The sequence below is a fragment of the Gopherus flavomarginatus genome (assembly GCF_025201925.1).
Source record: "Gopherus flavomarginatus isolate rGopFla2 chromosome 1 unlocalized genomic scaffold, rGopFla2.mat.asm SUPER_1_unloc_1, whole genome shotgun sequence".
NCBI classification, from domain to species: Eukaryota; Metazoa; Chordata; order Testudines; family Testudinidae; genus Gopherus; species Gopherus flavomarginatus.
Window position 1 is genome coordinate 58,888 of NW_026114596.1, and position 27,537 is coordinate 86,424.

The 27,537-nt window shown below is 48.1% G+C and overlaps 1 protein-coding gene across 1 annotated transcript; it reads left to right on the forward strand.

Annotated features, from left to right (window-relative positions):
• Positions 1–10,320: 10,320 nt before the first annotated feature.
• LOC127040824 (olfactory receptor 52E4-like) lies at positions 10,321–18,951 on the forward strand. The gene is made up of 3 exons (XM_050935392.1): positions 10,321–10,342; positions 16,141–17,112; positions 18,920–18,951. Exons 1-3 carry the CDS (start codon positions 10,330–10,332, stop codon positions 18,949–18,951), a joined length of 1,017 nt encoding a protein of 338 aa, XP_050791349.1. The 5' UTR covers positions 10,321–10,329.
• The last annotated feature ends 8,586 nt before the right edge of the window (positions 18,952–27,537 follow it).

Below are 27,537 nucleotides of genomic sequence, written 5' to 3' on the forward strand. Positions count from 1 at the left end.
AAGCTTAGAAGTGTTCATGCAGGCCCCCACTTTTTATACCCTAAAGTTCAAACTGGGAAAAGAAATCTTGACAGCATCAATTATTGATTTATATTATAGAACCATATTTAGGACCAGAGGGGACCTCTTTAGGTCATCTAGTCCTGCCCCAGGGACTGAGGCAGGACTAAACAGACCATTCCTAAGAGATGTTTGTCTAACCTCTTCTTTAAAAATTCTAGTGAGAGCGATTCCACAACCTCCCTAGGCAATTTATTCCAGTGCCTGTGCACCCTGACATTTGGGAAGTTTTTCCTCATGTCCAACCTAAACCGCCCTTGCTTCTTGTCCCATCCTCAGTGAACCATTTATCACCCTCCTCTTTATAAACACCTTTTACAGACTTGAAGACTATTACCATCTCCTCCCTCAGTCTTCTCTTCTCCAGACTAAACAAACCCAATTTTTTCAATCTTCCCTCATAGGTCATGTTTTCTAGATCTTTAATCATTTTTGTTGCTGTTCTCTGGACTATCTCCAATTTGTCCACATCTTTCCTGAAATGTGGTGCCCAGAACTGGACACAATACTCCAGGTGAGGCCTAATCAGTGCAGAGTAGAGCGGAAGAATGACTTATCATGTCTTGCTTATAACAATCCTGCTAATACAGCCCAGAATGATGTTCTCTTTTTTTTGTAATAATGTTACACTGTTGACTCGTATTTAGTTTGTGATCCACTATGACCCCCAGACACCTTTCTGCAGTGCTCCTTCCTAGGCAGTCATTGCCCACTCTGTATGTGTGCAATTGATTATTCCTTCCTAAGTGGAGTATTTGACATTTGTCCAGATTTCATCCTATTCATTTCAGACCATTTCTCCAGTTTGTCCAGCTCATTTTGAATTTTATTCCTATCCTCCGAAGCACTTGCAACCCCTCCTAACTTGGTATCATCCGCAAACTTTATAAGTGTACTTTGTATGTCATTATTTACATCATTGGTGAATATATTGAACAGAAATGGACCCAGAATAGATGCTTGCCCTGCTTTACCGTGGGCACGGTGCCATCCGTCTAGAGCACAGCCCCCATGCAGAGCTTGGGTACCTATGAAAGGGGCATGTGGCCTGAGAGCTCTCCACTCTGGACATCCATGAGGCTGATGCATGGGGCCAAATCAGCCCCCGGCCAGCCCCCTGCACTCACACTGCATCAGCGGGGTGATTCACCCTCTCCTAGCATGTTCAGCCCGCACTAACGCAAGTGAAAGCAGCCATTTAAACCATTCACCTCTCTTATCCCTGCCAAGGGAAGGTGCAGTGACATTCTCTATTACAGAGGGGGAAACTGAGGCAGGTGGGGCAGAACGCATCCTGCACAGAAGCTGGTGCAGCAGCCTGGACCAGCATCAGGCAGCTCCGCCAGGGGTTACACAGCAGTGGAAGTGACACGCAGGGTGCCAGCGGGTGTGAGTGACGAGAGGACAAATACTGCAATTCTCAGGTGCAGAACGAGGGCAGTTACATGCTGACGGGGCCTAGTCTCTATCCGCACCCCTCTAGGCGCTGCTTTCCCTGCCCCACCCCACTCACCTACCTCCCCACACTGACACCCTGGGGAGAAAGTTACACCTGCCCTGCCCGCTCGCCCCCAGAGACCCTGCCCCGGAGCTGTCCGTGCTGACGAACCGGGCCCAGGTAGGTCAAGGGGCAGATTCTGCTCCCAGTGAAGTCCTGGTGCCAGTGTAACCCCCACACCTCCCCGGTGTGATGCTCTGTCCCACCTAGAGGCACCAAGACCCCTTAGAGAGAGTGAAATGAGTCTGCCCTACAGCCTCGGCCAAGCGCTGCTTGGCTTTTAGCTCAGGCAGCAGAGGCTCATGCCTAAGCTCCAGAGGCCACGGGTTCGATCCTGCCCACCGTCGACTGGGGTCTGCCAGTGTTACACCAGCAGGGTGAAGCAGCGTCACAGATGGCACAAAGACACCCAGTGCGTGATTTGTGCCAGGACCTGCCAGGGCTGAGGACTGGTAGTTCTTACACCTGGCACCCCTAGGCCTGGCAGCTCAGAGCCCCGGCACCTCTGGGTCTTTCAGCTGAGAGCCCCGGCATCTCTGGGCCTGGCAGGGCTGAATCCTGGCACCTTTGGGCTCGGCAGTTCAGAGCCCCGGCACCTCTGGGCCTGGCAGTTCAGAGCTCGGTATCTCTGGACCTGGCAATTCAAAGCCACGGCAACTCTGTGTCTGCCAGTGCAGAGTCCTGGCACCTCTGGGCTGGGCATTTTAGAGCCCAGCACCTCTGGGACTGGCGGTTTGTAGCCCTGGCAACTATGTGCTCAGGCCAGGGCCGCCCAGAGGATTCAGGGGGCCTGGGGTCTTTGGCGGCGGGGGGCCTCCGCTTCGGCGGTAATTCGGTGGCGTGGAGTCCTTCCACTCTGGGACCTGCCACCAAACTGCCCCGAAGACTCGCAGTGGGGACCCGCACCTCCGAATTACTGCAGAAGACCCGGCACTTCGGCTGCAGGTCCCTCTTTGGTGGTAATTTGGCGGGGGGGGGGTCCATCTGCCCCTGAGCGGAAGGATCCCCCACCGCCGAAGACCTGGAGTGGAAAATGATCTGGGGACACAGGCTCCACAAGAGTTTTCCAGGGCCCCTGGAGCGAGTGAAGGACCCCACTCCAGGGCCCCCCAAAAACTCTCATGGGGGCACCTGTGGGGGCCGGGGCCTGGGGCAAATTGCCCCTCTTGCCCCCCCCCCGGGCAGCCCTGGCTCAGGCCACTCGATTGCGCCGCTTTGTTATGCTGTGCCTGGCTTATAGGGTCCTCAGGTTTGAATCCCTAGACCACAAGGTGACAGAAACAGAATGAGGCTCATGGCTGCAAGTCAGGGCGCTGAATGAACCGGATCCATCCCCTCCATGAAACACCCACAGCCCTCCCGTGCAGAAGGGGCGTCACAGCCCCCCCCATTCCAGAGACGACAGGAACATGTGATGAGACAGCACTCAGGTGGGCCATGAGCTGCGACGCCAGCCTGGCCCCTGCAGTGCCCCCATCCCCTCAATTCCAGCTGGCTTTAATCTGTTTGGGAGGGGACACTGCCCCGACACACAGTCACGTGTCCCCTGGGGACGGTAGAGATGGCTTCCCCAGCCTCATTGAATGCCACGGACGTGCATGGTCCTGTACAGACACGTAACATGCCAGGTCCCTGTGCCCAGAGCAGCGGGGGTGTTGTGACCATGGGGGGGTGGGGCAGAGGTGGGGGTGCTAGCAAGAGCGGACATGGGGGGGCTGGCCTCTTTGGCTGCTCCTGCTATTTGGAAACAGCTGGGTGCCCTCTTGGCCAAGCTGGTGCTGCCCCCTGCTGGTGGCTGGTGAAGGAGCTTTTAAACTCCTCGTCTGACCAGAAAAAAGGAATATGCCGCAACGGGAGGGGTGGGGGAGGTGTTGCTCAGCTCACTGTTGCGACACCTAACAGATCTAGGAGCCAAAATCACAGGGACAGTGAATGGGATTGAGGCTCCAAGTGCCTAAATCGCTTGGGCTCCTAAATCCATTAGGCCTTGCGCTGATGAGCACAGCAATTCCTAAATACCTTTGACAAAGCTGGGACTTGGGGCCTGCTCCTGCTCTCACACAGGCTGGTGTAAATCCGGAGTGGCTCCACTTGGCCAGCAGGACTATGCTTGTCAGCGTTAGTGTCCAGTTAAAAGCAGAGGGCCAGACGCTCAGCGGGGGGGGGAGGTCACTGGCCACAGTGCCACCGGTGGCCTAGCCCTGAGTGGGCTCTGAGGTCAACAGTGCTCCGGCTGCTCATGTCCGCTGAAGCGCTGGCCCTGGTTTTTGCTGCAATAAGGATTTGGCCAACAGGACTTCGCAAAGGGGTGACCCTGCACCACAGAGCGCAATGGGAGTTTTGTCTCCCCCATTTCCTGGCTAAACGTGAGCTCAGCGAGAAGAGAGGCCAGCAGATGCTGGTGAATGCTCCTGTGCCCCCCGTCCCAGGAGAGCAGCCTCATGGGACGAGAAGGAGCCATTGGCTTCTCTCAGCCCAACCCTTAGCTAACCCCGTCCCTGGGCCAATCCCTCCCCGCCCTGCCTCACGCGGTGTTATTCCCACCCGTGCAGAGACCGCACACGGCCACCATGCAGGTCGATACCCGCTTTATGCTAGTGTGAAACGCTGCCCAAAGGGACACAGCAGCGATGAATGGGCCCTCACCGGCCTGTCCCCCCCATAGTCCGCAGCCAGAGCCGGGCTCATTGCGGGGTCTGAGTCCCCCAGCTCACCTTCCTCTGTCTCCCCTAAGGCTCATCCTAGCGGCTTTAGGAAAGCTCACACAGTCAGGAAGGAGCCCATGTATCATTAAGTGTGTGTATAACATTTAACTTGAAACCACAGCTAACCCTCCTCCTTGACTACCAGCAGATCTTGATCCGTTTGGTGTCACCAGTGGCTCAGGCAGTAGGCTAGGAGCCAGAGGATCTCAGCGCTTTTCTTACCTCTGCCATTAAACAGTGTGTGGTGTTGGGGAAGTCACAATTAATTAGTCTTAATTATTTAGCCTCTTCGAGTTGAAATGGCTACTTCCACCTTTTCATGTTCTGTATGTGTATATATCTCCTTACTATATGTTCCATTCTATGCATCCGATGAAGTGGGCTGTAGCCCACAAAAGCTTATGCTAAAATAAATGTGTTAGTCGCTAAGGTGCCACAAGTACTCCTGTTCTTTTTACAGCACTCCTCAGTGCCTCTGTTTTCCCCATGTAAAATGGGGATAATGATGCCCATCTTCCTACCCTAGTGCCCTAAGCAGAACCTTCCCCCGACCTTCGTGAGAGAGAGCACTGTGTGTGTGCTTCCCTTGTACAATCTGCCCCAGCTAGACGCACCAATGGCTGCTGTCTCTGCAGACAGCCAGAGTTCTCAGATATTTAAAGACACTAGAGCACAAAGACACCGGGGAACTTGAGGTGCCTCTACTCTGGAGCTGGGGGTGTAATTCCCAGCTGGAGAAGCAAGCCAGACACACTAGCTCTGAGCGAGCTAGCGAAAGAAAACTAGACTGGAGCTGTGGCAGTGCTGGTGGTGGGAGGGGCTAGCTGCCCGATTACATGCATAGCGTCTCAGATGGCTGCCTAGGGTGGTTAGCCCTTATGTTAGCACGCTAGCTTGTGCAGAGCTAGGGTGGGTCTGTCTCCTCCAGATGGGAATCACCCCGTCAGCTCCCGTGCGGAGGTGCCCTTGGGCTCAGGGACCTCAATGTTTACATGCCCAATGGAGTGAGGGGCCCAGGCTCCCCGCACAGTGCCTGGGGTGCATGTGGCGCCTGAGAAGGGGATCCTCAGAAGCCATCACGCTGAGCGGGGAGCTGCCGAAGCCAGCCAAAAGGAAATGATATGGAGCTTGGTGAGGGCCGGCTTTAGGGACTGCAGGGCCTGAATTGAATATCCGGAGGCAGTCCGGGTCTTCGGTGGCACATCGGTGGCAGGGGATCCTTCACTCGCTCCGGGTCTTCCATGGCACTGAAGGACCCCCGCCACCGAAGTGCCGTGAAAGAACCGGAGCGAGTGAAGGCCCCCCCCCTCGCCACTGAAGTGCCGCCAAAGACCCGGAGCACCGCCAGGTACATTTAAATAAAAAATTAAAAAGGCATCTAAGGTGCGGGGCCCTCTTAAGCGCGGGCACAGAGCCCGATTTTGGGGAATCGGCCTAAAGCTGGCCCTAAGCATGGTGAGACCCCCACCCTCAAAGGAACCCAGGTGCCTTCATCCAGGCCAGATGGACTCACTTCCTTCTGCCAGGGATTGAGAGCCATGGACCCGCCCCTGGAGCTGAGAACCAGGTAGATTTGGATGTGGAGGACCCTGGTTTAAGTCCCCCCCCACCTGAGAGGAGCAGAGCCTTGATCTGGGTTCTTCCACCTGAGTGTACCGCCAACCACTGGGCTTTGGGATATCCTGGGGTGTGTCGCTCGTGCCTGGCGTGTGTTACCCAGTGAGGGCACAGCGCTGGAGAGGGCAGGGGCCTCTGACAGATGAGGGACTCCAGTGACCAGCTGCTGACGGAGAATGAGGCTGGATGGTGCAGGCCAACCAGGATGTTCTAGACCCTGAGAGGCTGAGAACCACTAACTTGTTTCACCGCTGCCAATGAGTGTGTTGTGGGTCATGCTGTGGTATGGGGAGGAGACAGGCAGAGGATTGAGTAGATACAATGGGGGCCTGAGCATTGTTAGGGATCACGCAGGAGGCTCAGCAGACATCTGCCTCCCTAGCGAACCCTACAACATTAACCCTTTAAGTGCCTCCAGCACATCTTCTGCGCCATTGGCTCCAGAAACCCTCATTAACACCGAAAAGCCCACTGAGGCCTAACCATAAACTGTAAGTGGAAGAATGGGCAGGCAGTGTGAACCACTCGCTGCCGAGAGAATGATTCCTCTCCATCCGACTCAGCTGGCTGCCTAGCAATCTACTGTGCTTCTTCAGCTGCATGCTCGCCCCGTTCCTCCTCTTCGTCTGCGCCCCAGAGGCCTTTGCTGGAGCTGCTCCGGTTTCCTGCTTTCTAGGGTTTTCACTTGAGCTGCTTTTCTTGAACTTCACTGCATCAGAACGTGCTTCCTTCAGGCTGGGTCCTTCCATGGTCCTCATCCAAGTCGAAGCAGAGCCTTGCCCAAGGACCGTACTCCCGGGACAGAGGGAAGTATTATCTCCATTTTACAGATGGGGAATGGCAGGGTAGATTAATGAACTTGGCCGAGAACACACCTGGAGTCTGTGGCAGAGCTGAAATCATTAACTATTATTATTTAGCATTTGTATTGCGGCAGCACTTAAAGGCTACAGCCAAGGTGGGTGTTAAACAAGACCATATCTGGCGTCCTGGGTCTGTCTGACATTCCCGACTGCCTGTGACCCAGTGGCATTTGCTCAGCATGAAGTAAGAAGGTGATCCCACTGTCCTGCTGGGACAGGTCTGGATTGAGATAGACCGTGGCTCCTTGCACTGCAGCTAAAGAGCAAATCGCGCTGAGAAGCTGAAATACCCAAAGCAGCACAGAGCTGGGCTCTCTGTACCAAGGACTCCTTAGCTGACTGGGGGCAAGTTACTCCAGCCAAGATTTTCAGATGTGACTAATCATGTGGGATGCCTCTGGCTTTGACTACAGAACATGACACACACACATACCCGCCCCCAGGACTCCTCATCAGAAGGTGGCTGCTCAGCCATCTCTGAAAAGATCACCATTTAAGATATCTCAAGTAGTGTCCCCCAAAATGGAGACCCCCCCAAAATCACTCGTCCCCTGTCTGTGCCTCGGTTTCCTCTGCCATGAAAAAGGAGATTCTACTGCTTTTCTGCATCGCAGTGGGAGTGTAGCTCCATAAAGGTGCATAGAGCATTTCAGAACTGGGTGGAAGGTGCTATCTGTGAGCAAAGCAAATGTAACCCCCACAGAGCTAACCTAGGTCCCTGGGGCTCCCTGTGCTGGTAGCTCAGAGAGGTGCATGTGGTTGTGGGGGGTAAGCCACTGCAGGCTCAGAGTCTACTCAGCAACCAATAGGGAGTGAGATGCCCTCTAGGGTGACCAGACGTCCCGATAAAATCGGAACCATCCCGATATTTGGGTGGTTGTCCCAATACTTGTCCCGATATTTCACTCTGCTGGCAGCATCCGGCTTTTTTTTTCTTTGCTCTGCCAGTGGACTCCCCACTCCCCCATGTGTCCTGATATTTTCTTCATGTCATCTAGCCACCCTAATGCCCTCCCCTTGGGAGCTCAGGAGTAGGGGCATGCCATTTTGGGAGCCGTCTGGAGCCAGCCAGGGAAAGGGCAGGACTGGCTGGGGGCTGGCGAGTCCCAGGCCTGCATGCAGGGTTCCTCCTGAGAACTAGCCTCTGGGGAACCTGACAGCAAATCCCCCAGTTTGAGCCTTTGCCGCTCCAAGGTGACTCCCAGTTTGTAGAACTTTGTTGGTGAAACTTCCCCCAGCCAGGCAGAATGAGCCCCCAGATCCCTAGGTGAGACTTGCCACCTTATCCCACATGTGAGTCCTCTGGGCTGTGCGGAGTCCAGTCAGCCACATCGCTAACTGCGGCCTGCACAGAAGGTAGCATGGCCGCAGGTCATCCAGGGCCCCTCCAAGGTACGTCTACCCATGAACACTAATATGACTTTTGCTGTATCAGGTCACGTGACTGGGGAATTCACGGGTATTATCAGTGTGGGCACCAGTGGCCCTGAGAATAGTGTTTTACCCTGTTCTGTTCCATTCACCTGCTGTTTGATGTAATTACTGTGTTAAAGACATTGCATGTGTCTGTGTTATTTCTTGGGAGTCTCCAGCTATCTGGCAAGTAACTGGGGGTTACCCTGTGGTTAGAATTTTCTTCCCATGCTGCCTCGGTGACCCTGCCAGGAAGGAGCGAGAGGGGTGGAGGCATCACCAAATAAACCCAGATGAGGAGAAAGACGTGTTCTTTTTCTTTACTGGAACTGGAGTTTTACATCATGTTCCTCCATCCAGTCTGGCACAAACACAGTCACCAGGTTCCCATCAGGCAATTCTCTGAGTGGCATCGGTAAGAAAAGTGTCCATAAGCTCTTTTTGCCAGTTGATCTGATCTGACCACTCTTCTGAGATCCAGCCGCTTTGAGGCTCAATTCTTTTCCAAGGTTGCAACTATCCTGAGCTGCCCTTGCATCAGGAGCTGAGATGGGCGATAGCTGATCACCAGGGCCGGCTTTAGCAAGTGCAGGGCCTGATTCATGGAGCTTGTACTCACTGGGCAGCGCTCTGAGTCTTCGCGGTACTTTGGGTTGCCGCACTCCAGCCAGGGGAGCGGGGCCGAGAGCTTGCAGCTCTCCGATTGGGGGAGCAGGGCTGTGGGGCTGCAGTGCTCCAGCTGGGGGAGCGGAGCTGCGGGGCTTGCCGCGCTCTGGCTGGGTGCGGGGCCCTCTTAGGCGTGGGGCCCGATTTGGGGGAATCGGCCTAAAGACGGCCCTGCTGATCACTACTAAGAGTGTTGATCTGTAGCTCAGAAGAGCAAGGAATGGATCTTCCTGCTTCAGTATTTCCTTGGCCCTCTGTACAGCTCTCTCTGCCTCTACAGTTGCTTGTGGGTAATGCAGGCTGCTAGTGATGTGTTCAAAATCATATGTTGTTTGGAAAGATTTAACTTCAGCTGCAGTGAATTGTGGTCCATTGTCCACCAATAGTTGTGCTGCAATACCAACCTGGGTGAATGCGCTCTTTGATTTTTTGATCACACTGCAACATGTTGTATCGTTCAAATATGCAATTTCAATGTATATCTAGAAAAAAAATCCACTGCAAATAGATAATGGTGTCCTCTGAATTCGCAGTAATCTGCTGCTAGCCTATTTCAGGGTCTGTCTAGTAGACGTGCTATTATTCGAGTCTTTTGGTTGTGTTGGTCTGTTAGTTCTGCAGTGTTTACATGTGTGACAGACCGGGCATTTTCTGTAATATTTTTGTAGGACTAAGGTGTGTGCCTCAGTTTCCCCTCCAGGCTGTATCGTTAACTCAGAGGTGGGAAAAGGTTTGCACTCTGCAGAGATACAGGTGTGATGAGAAGACAAGGGCCACTCTGATTGTCTAGTCATTTGATATCTAGCAACTAACGACCATGGATGCCCCTCCCCTCCGCCTCGCAGGCAGCCAATCATGCTTAATCAGCTGGAGAACAAAGGACTGCACAGGGGCCAGGTGCGGGTAATGTTTCCCCAGCAAGAAAGCTGCCAAAAGTGAGAGAGCTTATGAGGGCGGGTTCTAGGTTCAATATATCCTCACTCCTGATCTTGTGCAGCCCCTTGGTACGGAGCAGCTACTGGAGACTCTGATGGATTGGTTTCCCCTTCTGGGATGTCTCCAGATGTACTGGGGTTTCACTGAGCCCCTTCTGCTCCACCAGCCTGGATTCCCTCTCCCTGTTTTGCTAAATTATGCTCTCCGGCCTCTTGCAGCACACACACACACAGGTAGGGCCACACCCAGCCACAGACACAAACTGAAGTCATCTCTGTGTGAGAGAATTCACTCAGCACTCACGTGAATACTCCCTTTGGGGAATAAACCTAAAATAATACTGTCTTGCACTGTATAGAAAGATCTACACAGCACAAGCTCACAAAAAATCAGCCTCTCATAGAAGATGGTTAGGGTTGGAAAAGGCATCAGGAAGTCATCTACTCCAACCCCTTGCTCAAAGCAGGACCTAAACTCCAACTAAATCACTGTAAAATGGGGATATGTTCATAGTGACTTTCCTTTGCTAGGTTTTTTGATGATCCTTCAGTGAAAGGTGCTGCACAGTATAATGGTAGCTACTGGTGAGAATTATTGATCTGTGATCCCTTAACAACAGCCTTGTGTGTCTGCAGAGTGTTTGTGTCTCCCCTCAGGCATCTATCTCCAGATTTCTCTGTCTACTCTCTACTCATCCCTCCTGGGCATTTACAGGGTATCAGACCCTATGGAGATCTCGGCATTATCCTAGTTTTTTGTACTAATCAACTATAATTTTTAAATATGCACAAAGCAGCCAATTCATATCTGACTCAGCACAGAACCCAAGGGTTCTCATCTCCCTTTGGGGAAGTCCCTTAATTACTGTTTACTCCTAAAGTGGATAAAGAGCACAGAAACACAGACAGGCTGGTCTCCAGCCAGTTTGCATTCAGATGCCGCTTCTCCAGTAGATGCTGAGCGAACCCTCCTGGGATTGCACACAATTATATTATAAATACTGCACACCCTCAGCTTTTGGTGAGGGATGTTGCTGCAGATGCTGGAGTGAGAGAGGTGTGGGACACGGCTACCTGAAGGGGATTCTCAGGGAAGACACTTCCATATCGGGATTCACAGGTACTCATCTCTAGCTGAGGAGCTCACCTGCTCGACAAACTCAGTGAAAAGTGGAGTGATGAGATAGAGAGTAAGTTTGTGGTACTTTCCTCTCTGTGCAGCCATTAAAAACCTTAGGGCTCTTGCCACAGGGGATGAATTTGCTCTAATATCATTGACCTAAATGTCCCTCTTTGCTATGCCCACCCCGGCTCAGGGCCTCCAGCCCCAAACTGGCTGCACTTCAGTGGAGGAAAGGTGTTAGATGTAGAAAACAAAAGTCAATTTCTGATGCCATAGTCTGTAGTTTGCTTAGGCCCCACTGAGGGGGGTGGGTGGGTGTATGCTGTTACTTTACCTTTATCTGCTGGAATAATTATAAAAAATTGTCAACATGGGCAAGACATGTTTTCTCCTAGCTTCATTTCAGAAGTCGACTGAACTGTTATGCCTGAAATTTTAAAAAAAGCAATTCAGCCAGAAGCAGACACACTGCATGGGGAATTTAAGTCCAAATGGTTAAAGATTGGCAAACTTATAAGCAACTGAAAATCAGGTCTCCTAATTGAAGGTGTCAGACAGCCAACAGCACCACCTACAATGGCCAGTTCATTCGTGAATCCCATTCAGCTAAGCTCTTTGCTCTAACAATGTCTGTGCCAAGGAGTTCCACAGGCCAAATGTGATTTAAGCAAACAATTTTCTTTTATCAGTGTTATATGTTCAGACTTTCAATGTCATTGAATGTTCCCTTGTTCATGTGTTATGAAACACAGTGAATATAAATGCCTGATCTACTTTCTTTATCAATTGATTCATATAGTTTCAGACTTGAAGGAACCATTAGATCACCCAGTCTGACCTCCGGCATAGCACAAGCCATTAAATTTGACCCAGTTACCCCGGGGTTGAGCCCAATGGCTTGTATGTGACTGAGGTCTACATAGGATTAGAAGGGACCACAAGGGTCATCTGCTCTAACCACTTGCCAAGGGCTGAACCATCCCAGACAGGTGACTATCCAGCCTACTTATGAAACTCTCCTTTGAATGATCTTCCACGACGTGTTGTGGCGTCTGTTCCATTGTCCTACTGCTCTTACAGTTAGGAAGTTTTCCCTGAGGTTTAATCAAAATCTGCTTTCCGGTACTTTGAACCCTTTGCCTCTTGTCCTGCCCTTTGTGACAAGAGACAACATTTCTCCATCTTTTTTCTGGCAGCCTTTCAAATATTTGAAGACCGCTGCCATGTCCCCCCTCAATCTCCTCTTTTCCAAACTAAACGTTTCCAGTTCTTCAGCCTTTGATTGTGTATAGCTGGACCGCTTGTCATAATATCGTTAAATTTAACATGGGAGGAAAAACACCACATCTGCCCAACGCTTAGCATTTAATTTCAGAAACAAACAGAAGTTAAAAGGTACAGAGCGAAAAGTGAAACCCTTGCAAGCTGCATGGAAACTTTTTAAAGACACCATAACAGAGGCTAAACTTAAATGTATCCCCCAACCTAAAACAAACAAACAAACAAAAAACATAGTGACGGAACCAAACAAGTGCCACTGTGGATAAACAAGAACCTAAAAGAAAAACAATGAGAGGCAAAAATGAAACCTTCAAAATGTGTAAGTTAAATCCTAGTGAGGAAATAGAAAGGAGCATAAACTCTGGCAAACAAAGTAAAAAAGAATATAATTAGGAAGCCAAAAAAGAATTTGAAGAACAGCTAGTGAAAGATTCAAAAAGTAATAGCAAAAAAATGGTTAAGTACATCAGAAGCAGGAAGCCTGTTAAATAACCAGTGGTGCCCCAAGATGATCGAGATGCTAAAGGAGCAGTGAAGGATGATAAGGCCATTGCAGAGACACTACATGAATTCTTTGCACAGGTCTTCACAGCTGAGGATGTTTGGGAAATTCACAAATCTGAGCCATTCTTTTTAGGTGTGAAGAACTGTCCCAGACTGAGGAGTCATTAGAAGAGGTTTTGGAACAAATTGATAAATTAAATCGCAATAAGTCACCAGGCCCAGATGGGATTCACCCAAGAGTTCTGAAGGAACTCGAATGTGAAATTGTAGAACTGCTAACTGTACTCTGTAACCTATTATTTAAATCAGCTTCTGTACCTCATGACTGGAGGACAGCTAATGTGACGTCATTGTTTAAAAAGGGCTCCAGAGGTGATCCTGGCGATTACACACCAGGAAGCCAGACTTCAGCACCAAGCAAAGTGAGGGGAGGGAAAGCTCAGTGGTTTAAGCATTGGCCTATGAAATCCAGGCTTGTGAGTTCAATTCTTTAAGGAACTCATTTGGGGAACTGGGGTAAAAATCTGGAGATTGGTCCTGCTTCAAGCAGAGTTGTTTTGTTTGTTTTGTGTGGGGCTGGAAGGGATAGCTCATTGGTTTGAGTATCAGCCTGCTAAACCCAGGGTTGTGAGTTCAATCCTTGAGAAGGCAATTTGGGGATTGGTCTTGCTTTGAGCAGGGGGTTGGACTAGATGATCACCTGAGGTCCCTTAATGATTCTATGAAACTGGTTGAAATGATGGTAAGGAAAAAAATTGTCAGACACATAGATAAACATAATTTTTTGAGGAAGAGTCAACAAAGTTTTTGTAAAGGGAAATCATGCCTCAGCTGGAGGTCAATGCAGTTTGTCCTAATGGTTAATTACGCTCACTGCTAAACATTGGGTCCTTAATTCCAGCTGGAATTTGTATGAGTTCAGCTTCCAGCCTTGCTCTGGCTTTCTTGGCCAGATTAAAGAGACCATTATTACTATTTAAGATAAATAAATGAAGGTCTCTGAGTGTCTCACCATCAGACATTTTTTCCAGGCTCAATTCATTTTTGTGGCTCTTTTCTGCACCCTTTCCAATGTTTCAACATCCTTTTTGAAATGTGGGTCCCAGGACTTTACGCAGTCAGTTTCACCAGTGCCACGTGCAGAGGTAAAATCCTTCCCCTGCTCCAACTCACCACTCCCCTGTTTATGCAGCCAATGACCACATCACCTTTTTGGCCATAGCATTGCACTGGGAGCTCACAATGATTTGGTTGTCCACAATGACCCTTAAATCCTTTTCAGTGTCCCTGCGCTCCATAATACAGGCCCTAGTCTGAGGGTCAGCCCTGCATTACCTGTACCGAGAGGACAACTTTGCATTTGTCTGTATTAAAACATTTTGTTTGCATGAACCCAGCTCACCAAACACCCCAGATCCGTCAAAGTACCTGCCTTGGCCTCCTCATTGTTCCCACTTTGCCTTTCTTCAGGTCATCTGCTAATTTTGTCTGCGGTGATTTTCTATTTGATTCCAGATCGTTGCTGAAAATATTGAACAGCGTCAGGCCTAGAATTGATCGCTGCAGAAACCCACCAGAAACAGCCTGATTCACTGACAATGGCCCATTGACAACTGCTTTCTGAGACTGTTTATCAGTTAGCCAGTTTTTAGTCCATTTAACATGTGTTTTACTGATATTGAATAATGTTGATTTTTTTATCTGAATGTTTTCCCCTACTAAATCAAATGACTCAGAGAAATCAAAGTGTATTGTTTCTATGTGGTTCCCTTGTTCATACAAATATGTTCTCTCATTAAATGATGAAATCAGGTTTATTTGACGAGATCTGTTTTAAATAAACCCGGTCGTTGACTGGCATTAATTATATTCCTAGACTTTTTTTTTTTAACTAATCCCATACCAGCTTCCACTGTTTTCTAATCTTGTCAAATCTTCTTTTAAAGCTTTCCCTTTATTTTTGATAGTTTAAATTTAGCACAGTACTGTTCTATATATGCTTTTTCATATATATATATATCACATGAGGTGATGAAATATATATATTTCATCACCTCATGTGATATAAATACCTCATACTGCTTCTTTCCAAATGCAGAACAAAAATATTTCTTGAAGACCTCTGCCTTTCCTGCAACATTAACAATTTTCTTTTCTCCCTCTAGGAATTGGCCAAAACCTTTTCTAGGCTTTCTTTCTTTCTTAATAACCATTTTTTTTTATCCTTAGCCATGCCACTCACAGATTTCTCCCTGACATCTTTCACATTACTTATCAATTTTCATTAATTCCAATTTGTATTGTTTGTTAGCTATTTTCCCTTTTTTCTAATTTGTTATGTGTTACTCATTTCCCCTCCCCCGGGCCCAATTACTGCCTTTACTTCGCTTTGCCACTGAACTAGGTTTTTAGCCAAAGTTTTCCACTTTCTTGGCTGTGTTATTGTGGAGTTTTAGCTATCTAATAAATTTAAAGAACTCCCAAGTTTCATTCCCATTTTTCTGTCTAAATTTAACCTTCCAATTAGTTTTATTGATATGTTGCCTCAACTTTGGGGAATCAGCCCCTTTGAAGCAATGTCTATACATATTACTGGTTGGGAACAGTTCTCCATTTTTCCATTTGAATGTAATCAGTTCATTTGTTTATTTTGTTCTCCTTATCATATGCCCCCTTCTTTGTCTCTTCTCTAAACTGAACAGTCCCAGACTTTTCAGTCTGTCCGCATCTGGCACCATCCCCATTCTCATAACCTGTCTCAGAAGTCCCCTTTCTGTGTGCTACATCCTTTAAGAGACTGAGTGACAACAACCGAGAACATGTCCAGAGCAGGTTATTCTCCATCCCATTCCTTAGGTATACGAACATTGTCTTTGTTTGGCCACTGCTAGGAATGAGCAAGTGTTTCTGTGAAGTTGCTATCAGTAATGCCCGGGTCTTCTCCCTGAACTGTGCTCTAGCTGGGATCTATCCCCTGGCACATGTCTTTGCAAAAAAATTCCTTTTTTTTCTCCACTCTCAGATGTTGAGCAACTGGGTGAATGAGGAACTTTCTACAGCATGGACACTCTAGCCTGGCTTTCATTGCATTAAGGAACAATGATGGATAACCAGTATCCACACTTGTGTTTCCTGCTGGTGCCTATTAATATTTCCTGCACCGTGATGTGCAGGTATTATTGCTGCATGGAGCACCATGAAGTATGGAATTGGCATTAGTAGGGCCAGTTGTTCATAATTAATTCCTCTGAAGAATGAAAATACCAGTTTTCAGTGTTTGAGGAGCGACCAATCTGCTTTACCCATGAGAACAGCCCCCAGTAGTGCATGTGGTGTCTCATATTAACACTGTCTCTCCATTCAGGTGTTTGTCCTGCGATCATCACGCTAGACCCTGGGCACATAGGGGAGTTGGGGGAACATATGGTACCATTCTGCCTCAGAATTGGAAACCTTCTCCCCTATCCCATGTCAGGTTCCAACACAACCGACTTCATCAACCCCTCCAACTTTATCCTGCTGGGCATTCCTGGCCTGGAGACGGCTCATATCTGGATCTCCATCCCCTTCTGCACCATGTACACCATAGCCATCTTGGGGAACTTCATTATCCTGCTCATCGTGAAGAGGGATCCAAGCCTGCATGGGCCCATGTACTATTTCCTCTGCATGCTGGCCATCACCGACCTGGTCCTGTCCACGTCCATCCTGCCCAAAACATTGAGCATCTTCTGGTTCAGTTCCAGGGAGATCTATTTCAGTGTCTGCCTCACCCAGATGTACTTCATTCACTGCTTCACAGCGATGGAGTCTGGGATCTTCGTGGCCATGGCTTTTGATCGCTATGTGGCCATTTGTGATCCCCTGAGACATTCCACCATCCTGACAAACTCTGTGGTGGCCAAGATTGTCCTGGCTGTGGTCCTGCGTGGTAGCATGCTTGTACTGCCCTATCCCTTCCTGGCGAGGCAGTGGCCATATTGCAGAACCAACATCATCCCCCACACATACTGTGAGCACATAGCCGTCGTGAAGCAAGCCTGCGCTGACATTCGCGTCAGTATTTACTACGGCCTCTTTTTGGCAGTCTCTGGGATGGGTCTGGATATGTTTTTTATCACCATGTCCTATATCCAGATCCTCAGGGCCGTATTTAGACTCCCCACAAAGGATGCCCAGCTCAAGACTTTTGGGACATGTATCTCCCACCTCTGTGCCATTTTATCCTTTTATGTCCCAGCTCTCTTCTCCTACCTCACACATAGGTTTGGCCACAATGTGCCCCTGCATTTTCACATTCTCATGGCCAACATATACCTCCTGGTTCCACCCATGCTAAACCCCATCATTTACGGGGTGAGAACCAAACAGATCCGGGACAGGCTGCTCTGGCTCTTTTCTCATAAAGGGACTGTGACGACGCGGTTCTCGCGGGACCCAACTGAGAGTGCCAATTCAGGACCAATTCCTTAAACAGAGCAGTCACAGCCCTAGGCTCGGGTTTTTCCACCTCTAAGGTAAACCAAACCAGCCAGACAAAGAAGACTTCGGTTTTACCCCACTGGTTAACCGCAAGTCACACAAGCAATTTCCTTAGACACTAAAGTCTCCCAGTATCACCACCAGTGCCGCTCGTCCGGGGAATGAATAGTTATGAAAACCAACACCCCAATAAAAGAATACGGTTCTCTCGATTCCAAAGAATCAAGCCCCAGACCCAGGTCAATATACACATCAGATCTGACCCACAAATCACGCTGTTACCAATCCTTTAGAATCTAAAATCCAAACGTTCATTCATAAATGGAAAGAAATATAGATGAATGTTAGAATGGGTTAAATGCAATCAATTACACACATATTGGCAAAGTTCTTCTAGCAATGATGGAATAAACTACAGGTTCAAATCAACTGTCTAGAGTACAACCACCATTTGGATGGGTCATTCAGTGCTTTGTTCAGAGCTTCAGTTTGCAGCAAGGTTCCTCCAGTAGTAAGAAGCAGGATTGAAGACAAGATGGAGGGTTATCCAAGGCCTTTTATATTCTCTGCCCATGGAAGGACCTCCCTTTGGTCTTAGTATCGAAAATGACAGCAGCAACGGGGAGTCTGGAGTCACATGGGTAAGTCAGATGTCCATTCATAACTCAGTTTGCAGGCTGATGCCATTGTTTACATGTTAGTTTGAACATTCCCAGGAAAGCTCACATGTGGATTGGCGTTTCACAAAGTCCATTGTCCGTTGTTTCTTGGTTGGGCACTTACTGAGAATAGTCCTTTCTCAAGAAGCTGAGCAAATGCTTCACCGGTGCAACTTAGAATCAAATCCATTTGAGATACAAGTACATAGCCAGTATTCATAACTTAGACTACAAAATGATATACACATACAGACAGCATAATCATAACCGGCAAATCATAATGTTTTATTGACACCTCACATGACAAACTTTGTACAACATTTGCTGCAAATATATAACAGCGGTTGCAACAATGATCGATACAGTCACAGTTTATGTCAATAACATCACGCTAAACATAAGCAATACAAACCAATTCCTTTTGACACTCCAGTTTCCCAGTATCACCACAAGGGCAGCTCGTTATGGGAATGACCATTTATGAAAACCAATCCCCTAGGAAAAGAAAAAGATTTTCCCCTGATCTAAAGAACCAATCCTCAGACCCAGGTCAGTATACAAATCAGATCTTACCCACAAATCACACTGTTGTCAATCCTTTAGAATCTAAAGGCTTATTCATAAAAGAAAGAAATATAGATGAGAGTTAAAATTGGTTAAATGGAATCAATTACATACAGTAATGGCAACGTTCTTGGTTCAGGCTTGTAACAGTGATGGAATAAACTGCAGGTTCAAATCAAGTCTCTGGAACATCCACAGCTGGGATTCAGTCCTTTGGTCAGAGCTTCAATTTGTAGCAAAGTCCCTCCAGAGGTCAGAAGCAGGATTGAAGACAAAATGGAGATGATACAGCTGCCTTTTATAATCCTTTTGCCTTGCGGCCTGTGCTGCCTTTGTTCCAATCACAAACCACCCAGCACATGGCATGGGAAAACCTTAGCGTTCTGACCACAGACTTATTCTCTATCCCATCATGCATATGTTACTGCACTGGGCTTGTCGAGCAGGTGAGCTCCTCAGCAAGAGATGGTACCTGTGAATGGTGAGATGGAAGTGTCTTCCCTGGGAATCCCCCTCAGGTAGCCGTGTCCCACACCTCTCTCACCCCAGGATCTACAGCAACAGCTCATGCCAAAAGCTGACACAGGGGTGTGCACTGTTTATAATATAGCTCTGTGTAATCCCAGGGCAGTTCACTCAGTCTTTTGAAGAGAAGCGACGTATGAATGGAAACAGGCTGGACACTGGAGACACTCTAGCCAATCTCTCTTTTTCTATGTCTGCACTTCTGTGCTCTTTATCCAGGTTTAGGAGTAAACAGTAATTAAGGGACCTTCCCAAAGGGAGATGAGATCTCTGGGGCTCTGTGCTGAGTCAGAGAGGAATTGGCTGCTCTGTGCATTTATGTATATTTAAAAATCATAGTTGATTAGTAAAAAAAAACTAAGGATAGTGCCTAGCTCTCCACAGGGTCTGAGACCCTGTAAATACCTCAGATGGCTGGATAGATAGTAGACAGAGAGTTCTGGAGAAAGATGACTAAGGGGAGACACAATTAATTTCTGTAGGTACCCAGGGCTGTCACTAAGTGATCAGAGATCAGTAATTCTCATCAGTAACTATCATCATACTAGCAACAAAGAGTCCAGTGGCACTTTATAGACTAACCGACGTATTGGAGCATGAGCTTTCGTGGGTGAATACCCACTTCGTTGGATGCATGTAGTGGAAATTTCCAGAGGCAGGCATAAATATGCAAACAAGAATCAGGCTAGAGATAAGGAGGTTAGTTCAGTCAGGGAGGATGAGGCCTTTTTCTAGCAGTTGTGTGAACACCAAGGGAGGAGAAACTGCTTTTGTAGTTGATAGCCATTCACAGTCTTTCTTTAATCCTGAGCTGATAGTGTCAAAGTTGCTGATGAACTGAAGCTCAGCAGTTTCTCTTTGAAATCTGGTCCTGAAGGCTTGTGAGTTTAATCCTTGAGGGGGCCACTTAGGGAACTGGGGCAAAATCAGTACTTGGTCCTGCTAATGAAGGCAGGGGGCTGGACTTGATGACCTTTTGGGGTCCCTTCCAGTTCTAGGAGATAGGTATATCTCCATATTATGGTACAAACAGTACCCCAGTTTTCCATACACAGGATAGAAATCCCTGAAGCCTAGCACCACAGCCCCAGTTCCGTCCTTATTCCTAAAATATTCCAAGGTGATTAGTTGTGGGAGAGTGACACCAAGTGATGAGGTCACTTCCCCCTTTTAGAGCTTCTGCCATGAGGAAGGAAATTCAATCTTCCAAGCAAAAGCCCCCAGCGCAGTTAGGGGAAAATTACAGACGTAAGACAGAGTCCAGTGTCACATCAGCTGGTCAGATGCCCTTGCAGGGGCCATTGCCCATATCCTGGCTGGTACCTTCAGAGAATCGTCCATCAGGTGGGGATAAGATTCTTCTAAGGCCCTTTGTGTTTCTTAATGGGCCCTAACCTTGAATGGTTCATCCACAATATGCTGGCTAGACTGGATGTAAACTACCTTGTGGGTGTTACTCAGGGGCAAACACAGTTAAAATACTGGTACATAGTGTCAGGAAGGAGTTAAAATTCAGACAGCAGAAAAGACATAAACTGTTGAGAAGCAAGGACATAGTTTCTGTCAATACCTGATAACTTAGCTCAGCTTATATGGTCAATGCCCACCCAGTAACTCAGCTCTTAGAACAACGCTAACCCTCACTTCACAACTCACCAGATGTCTGTAAGCACTCATCCCTCCCCTCCCCACCCTGTCTCCTTCTCCCACAAGGTAGCCACAAATGTATGATGCAAGTAGGATGACCTCTATACGTACAACCCCCTTCAGTATTGTCTTTGCTTGCCTGATTCTTGGGGAAAATAATTTTTTTGCCTAACAGTTTTGATGCAGTGAGCAGGGTAGGATCGGGAATCCTCAAAGAGTTTCTCACAACCAGGGATAAAGGTGAGTACCTTTTTACTTACCACCTCTAGCACACACCTTGTTTTGGAACTCCCCGAGGCATCCCTCCACACCCCTTTTTTAATATGAACCACATATAGGGAGCACAGGTAAGTGGGCTGAACGGAACTGTGTTTGTGGCCAAGGTTGTTGGGGTGCAGGGATCGCTGGAGGTGAAGTCTGCGCTGCCAGGTACTGAGCACCAGGGTGTGTGCTTCAGTGATTGTTAGGGTGCAGGAATCGCTGGAGGCGAAGGCTGCACTGCCAGGTACTCAGCACCCCGAGTGTGTGCTGCAGTAAACTGAGAACAAGGGTGTGCTCAGTTAGTGTCCCCTGAAGCGTCGCGTAAGTGGGTTTCAGAAAGCTGGGATACAATGTCTTATGAATTGCCCCAGAAAGCATCAACAATACCCTCCATGGGGTGGGGGAGGTATCCGTTGGCGTGCCCCAGGGTGCACCAATGACACCCTCTACAGAAGGCAGAGGCATTGACTGGCCCTGGGGAACGTCAGTCATGCCCTCCACGGGAGGGAAACTCATTGATTTTATAAAAGGGAAACATGGGAAGATTGAAAAGATAATGGCAAAAGAAGGCTGGAATGAGGGTACGAGTACGATAGATAGTGTGTTGTGGCGGTCTGGACTCTGGTCAGGCAAGAGAAAGCTTAGGGAAAGACATCGTCATGTGCTGCAAGATGAAAGGAATGACAAGACTTGGAAACACTCCGACAGGCTCTTACATCAGAACTGAATCAAAAGGCAGATTGCAACCGTGAGCTGAGCGAGCTTGAAGCAGAAAACAGGACTCTAAAAGCAAAACTTAAAAAAACAAACAAAAGAACCCACCTTTTCTGCATGTCGTATTGTTGCTAGCATACAACAAAAGGGTCATTTGACTAACCCTGAGTCAAGCGGTGATTCTGATAAAAACCAAAATGAAATTAATTGGAAACACCTTGAGAAACCAATTCAAAATTGGAACCTGGCACGCTTGGGGGAAGATCAAGATAATTGGCCCCCTCCTCCTCCTCCTGCCCCCCTTTAAACCCAAAATTAAGTGGTAGTGCTCCCTTGGCCTCACCTGGTGGTCAGGGACAGGTGAAATGGAGTGGATAATAATACCTAAAAGTACACTCCTCTCAGCACAGAGGAAATGAGAGCTTTACTAAAAGATCTCCCTGATCTAAAGCCCAAAGACCCAAATTTGATATTCTGGAAAAGAATAAGCCAGATGGTTACCACCTATACGTTACATCCCAGGGATCTTTATACCTTAACAAAAGCTAAATGCTCCAATCTATCATGGGCCAACTTCCCTACAGAAGGGCAGCAAAACGGCGTTTGGACCTCTGTTAAATTTGAATCTGACAATGATACGACTTGTGCCTGCACTCAGTTTAAGGAAGCTGTCCAAGAAGCCTTGGAGAACAGAGCCACTAATTGGGAACTGATCATGGGCTGCTTACAAAGCAAGGATGAGCTGGCCTCTCAATACTGGGAAAGAAAGTGGGAGATGTATTCCAGCCATGCAGGCATTGTAGACCCCACCCCCCAAAAAAACTGACCAGGCATATTTAAAGATGTTAAAGGAAGGTTTTAACTCCCACCTGCAAACAGCCCTTATTTGGGAGTGAACCCAGGCTCTGATTATGAATCCATATTTATGTAGGCCTCTGAATGCAAAGTCAGACAGGCCAAAGAGATAACGAGCAAAGCTGCTTGTGTTGCTGTGGTAACAGCAAAAGATAACGTAGGCGGCTATAATTGTGGGTGTCTCAGGTGTAGTAAAGGAGGCCCTGAGTCGAAACCTTGGTATCAAAGGCCCGGTATGAGGCCTAAGGCCTGAACTAAAGTAATGGCCAAGACTTTGCTCACATAAAGCAAAGTTAATTGTGAGCCAGAGGCAGGCCCTGCTCACAGAAGCTGGCAAGGATAGGGCTGATGCTGCAAACAGACATATTTATCAGGTACTGGTCACCAGAGATCAGAACATTTGTATACTCGTACACTCCACACGGATAACAAGGAACAGGCTGACCCATCCCAATGACAGGGCCAAAGGGTAATATGATGGATAGAGTTGTTTTGTTTGAACCAAAATGTACGAGGTGAGAGGCGGCATCTTGCTACGTAGAGCGGTTGCATCCCAATACATCGGGATTGATTTGTACCTGTGTGTAAGAATTCACCCCGGGGTGGTGTCTTTGTCTGGTCTAGGGGCAATGGAAAGTCCTGCCATTGACTGAGCCGGTCCATTTCCAGGGAGCACAGATGTACTAGCTAGCAGCACCTTAGCAGTACCTTGGATCTCTGATTCGGGGAGCTGGAGTCTGTGTTTCTCTTCAAAAATAAACCTGGCCGGGTGCCTTCGTACCTTACAAGAGCCTGTGGTCATTGGGGGTTCTCTCAGGGTCTGCTGGGTCAGTTCTCTGCGCAGAGCTGGGACAGCACACAGAGGGAGCACACGCATGCAGCTGACTGATCTCAACATTGAATAGAGCAGAGCACCACACCGGTAGCATCTGGCAACATACTCAAAAAACTGCAGGCGCAAAACCCTAAAGCCAGGTCAGGACAGAATCATGACCAGTTGAATCCCTGCAATACTTCACTGACTTTTCAACCTGGTCCTGGTTCTGTCCTCACTGCCCCCCACCATCTCCCAATGTTTTGTGTGAGGAAAGACCAGACACTGGGCAGCCGAGTGTCCAAGCCAAATAACCCTGGGTAACCAACAACAGCCCCAATCAGTGCCTCAACTGACTGACAACTGTTCCTCACACCTGAGTAAAGCGGAAATGGCCAGGCTCTTAAATCGCATGACCCGTTATGTCCCAGTGCTCCCCCTTGCCTGTCAGTGCTGCTGATGCAGATATAAATCCCTTGAGGCCACACTTACAGGCATGGATAAGGGGCCGGCCATGCGCAATTCTCCTGGACTGGTAAGCGTCTGTTTCCATTACTGACCTCCCCCTCCCCACTACTAAACAGTATATTACTATTTCAAGGGTAGGAGGCGCACAGCTCACAGCTTATAAAAGCTCCACTGTTCTTGTAAAATCAAATCTATTCTTCTGGACTCAGTCTTTTTTTATGTAGCTCCAAATGCAGAGGGGATTATTCTGGGCATGGACGTCCTCTGCGACCTTGCAGCAATTCTTAACCTCGCTCAGAGTCCAGTTACTCATAAACTTCTGTGTACTCATACCAACCCCCTCCGCAATGATACATCCCTCTCTTCTGTTGCAACTGCCAAATCTGTGGCTCTTACTTGGGATACGTCTAACCCTTTTCAAGAATTATGTTCCAAGTTCCCCTCTGTTTGGGCAGAAAATAAGCTGTCTTTCAGTCTGATGCCTGCTCATCTTTGCCCACCCATCCAGGTTACCAGTCAATTTCCTCCACTTACCAAGCAATCTCCCTCAAATCTGAGGCCTTGGATGCGGTAGGTGACATTATTCACTCTTTACTTCAGCAAAGCATACTGGTTCCTCATAGAAGTGCACCTCATAAGTCCTGGACCCTCCAGAGACCCCCTCTTGGGCGGACGTACGGGAGAAAAATTAGGTCATGGTATTGCCCATACAAATACCTCTGTGAAAGTGCAAGAAATTCCAACATGGGTTCATAAAACCAGAATTAAAATGCATAAATTAATTCATTTTGTTTATATTGTATCATTGTATGTAACAAATAAAATAATAATAATAATAAAAATTGAGGGGAGGGATAGCTCAGTGGTTTGAGCATTGGCCTGCTAAACCCAGGGTTGTGAGTTAAGTCCTTGAGGGGGCCATTTGGTGATTGGTCCTGCTTTGAGCAAGGGGGTGGACTAGATGATCTCCTGAGGCAAACCTAATAATCTTTCCTTGCCAACCCTAATAATCTATGATTCTATGAAATGTGACTCCCAACATTAATCCTCCTGTCAAACATACCTGATGCAGCTTCCTGGGATCTGCCCTTGGTATATGTTACACAAGGTAGCTTTTTTCAAATCTGGCCAGTATGTGCAACTCCCTTCAGAAGGCAGCAGTGAATGGGCAAAGAAACCAGACACTTGGCTTGCCCCCGGACTGGACCACCTGGGACCTATTGTGGTTACAGCTCACCTCCAAAAACATCCAGGCCTGGACATGCTACAAGTACTAAACAAGAAGCCTGGTACCTTAAGAATATACCTAATGTCTAAGGTGTATATATGAGCTGGTTCATGAATAGAAAGTGATAATACACCAGCCTCTATAAACCTGAGCAGATTTACCAAACACTTCAGACAAACTCACTGGCAAAGATAAACAGAAAACAAGTTTATTTATGACAAAAGTGATTATTGAGAGAAAAGAAAATATAGGCAAGCTGTCTAAACTCTCAACCCTATTATACTGGGCAACATCTAGATTAACCAGTTTTTCTCACCCCACTGGATATACACAGGTTTCTCCCTTGAAACCTGGGCCAGTTTCCTCTGTTGGAGTCTTCAGTCTTCAGAGTGTCATTGTTGCTTGCAGTGTAGGTGGGAGAAGGAGAAAGGCCAAGAATGTGGCCATTGTGTCCTGTTTTATAGCATTCATTATTTTCCTTGCTGTTGCCTCTGGGGAGCTAATATCTGGCCAATTCCCCAATTTACAGCATGTTTTACTGACAACCATACATCACAATCGTATAATTTCATATGCACTAATGATATAGATGTTTAGATAGAACAGTGACTTTTACTAGGTCACAACCTTTCACCTGATACCTTACATGGCATGCTTTATATGCAAGATCACAATTGTATGTAAATGAAAAATATGGGGTTTACAGGGGAATCCCCGAGGTGTAGCGTGTCACAGAAGGCACATTCGAAGTGTCAGAGAGAAGGAGGTGTCTGTGTTTGTGGTGGTGGGGGTGAGTTACAAAGGAAAGTGAGAGATGGACCAAAATGCATGAGGAGAGAGAGAGTTTCCAAGGGAGAGACAAACCACCTCCCTGAACCCAAACTGTCACTGCCTGGTTCAGGGAACATTTCCTCCAGGACAACCTGGCTGGATCAGTCCAGGAATCAGAGCACCGAGGGCAGAGGAAAATGGGCCACATTTGGGTGAAGAGAACATCTTGTGGACACCTCCCCTGAGGTTTGGGATCGCCCAGGCCTTCTCCACTTCCATGCATAGTCCCCTAGCATCCGAGCAGCAGCTCCAGGTTTTCTGTCACAGCCTTGCACAAGCTCCCACAGCTCGACACCCGCCCAATGGCAGTGTTTGGGCCCCCACAATGGCTCCATGTGATTTGGAGTCCAAGCACTGTCCAGGCCTTGCCTCTGGCTCTGGGCTTCTAGGCCCACTTTTGGGATGCAGCTTCCATTCTAGCGCCTCTCTCTGGAAACTGAGATCTGCACACCAAGGCCCTGAGACTAGGCTGCTCCCCCAGACTCTCCAATTGCTTCAGCACCCCCTGCCCAAAGCTCCCCCTTGGGCGCACTCTGTTTCCAGTTTCACTGTTTCAGGGCACAGGATCGTTAAAGCAAACAGACCCAGGCCTTCCAAAGAGGGCTGCTAAAACAATTCCACAAGAGATACCCCAATCCAGTTAAACAGAATACAACACCTACATGCCATTCCCTGCCTCTGTCTCTTCACCACCCTGGAGCATTCTTTGAGATTTAGTCAGACCCATTCTGGGGTTCCCAGGGGTCACCTCCTGGAACTCCTGGCTCCTCCTCCAGCTGGAGTCTGTCTCTGTGCTGCAGCCAGAGCCCTGCAACCAGAGTCCCCTCCTCTGCCCTTGTCCTTCTCTCCTACCCCAGCTTCTTCTGGTTCATCCAATCTCTCTGTTTATAAAGGGCTGGACCAAACTCGCCCCTCTCTGTTCACTCTTCAGGGGAGGTGCCATTCCTTCCGCGTCCACCCCCTGCAGAGACATTGGAGAAAACTGGCTTTTATCTAGAATACAGTTACTTCTTTCTTCTGTCTGGGCGATATCTCATTAAGTGCTGATAGTCTTTGATGACCAGCCGATTTATAGACAGATGCCTCCATCTCAGCATCCTGCCCCTTTGCATAAGCTACGTGAGTGAAGAGCACAGGAAAAGCCCAAAGACATAAGGATACAGAGGTTTAACTCAATCAGACATGAGCTAACATAGTTTCCACCCATCTGGGTTTTACCCAGACAGTCAAGGTTTTGGCTTCTGCTTCTGGGTGCCACTTAGGGTTGTCAGCTACCCAGTTTTGAACCAGAAAGTATGGTCAAAAAGGGGATCTGATGGTGTTCAGTTGCTGCAGTGTGGGGGAGGCTTTGGGTTATTAATTCATGTCACCCCTGATCATCCTGAGCTGCAGAAGCGCATGTCTCAGACCCAGAGCAGAGGGAGCACAGTCTGGGCAGGGAGGGAGGTGGAGACAATCTAGAGAGTTATGAGGGAGGGGAAGAGAGGAGAAAACGACGAGGTGAGTCCCTCGGCCTTGATGGACTAGGCTACTCAGATGGAGGGGAATTGGGGAAGGAGATGGGGCAGAGGGGAGGCCTTGGTGGAAGAAACAGGGTAGGAAGCAAAGTCTCAATATTTCGTTTACTAGCACTTGTAAAGTGGAAACCATATGAGCTGTACAAGACAAATTCCCCAGTTTATCATGCTGACAAAGCACAGTACGGTCAGGAAAGGATTTAATGTCTCTTTGACTGTCCAGTAACTGATTCAGAAAGAGGGTCTGGCACCATGTCACCAGCCAGTGGATCTCAGTCTGAGAGTGAAAGCACAAGGAGAAAAATCT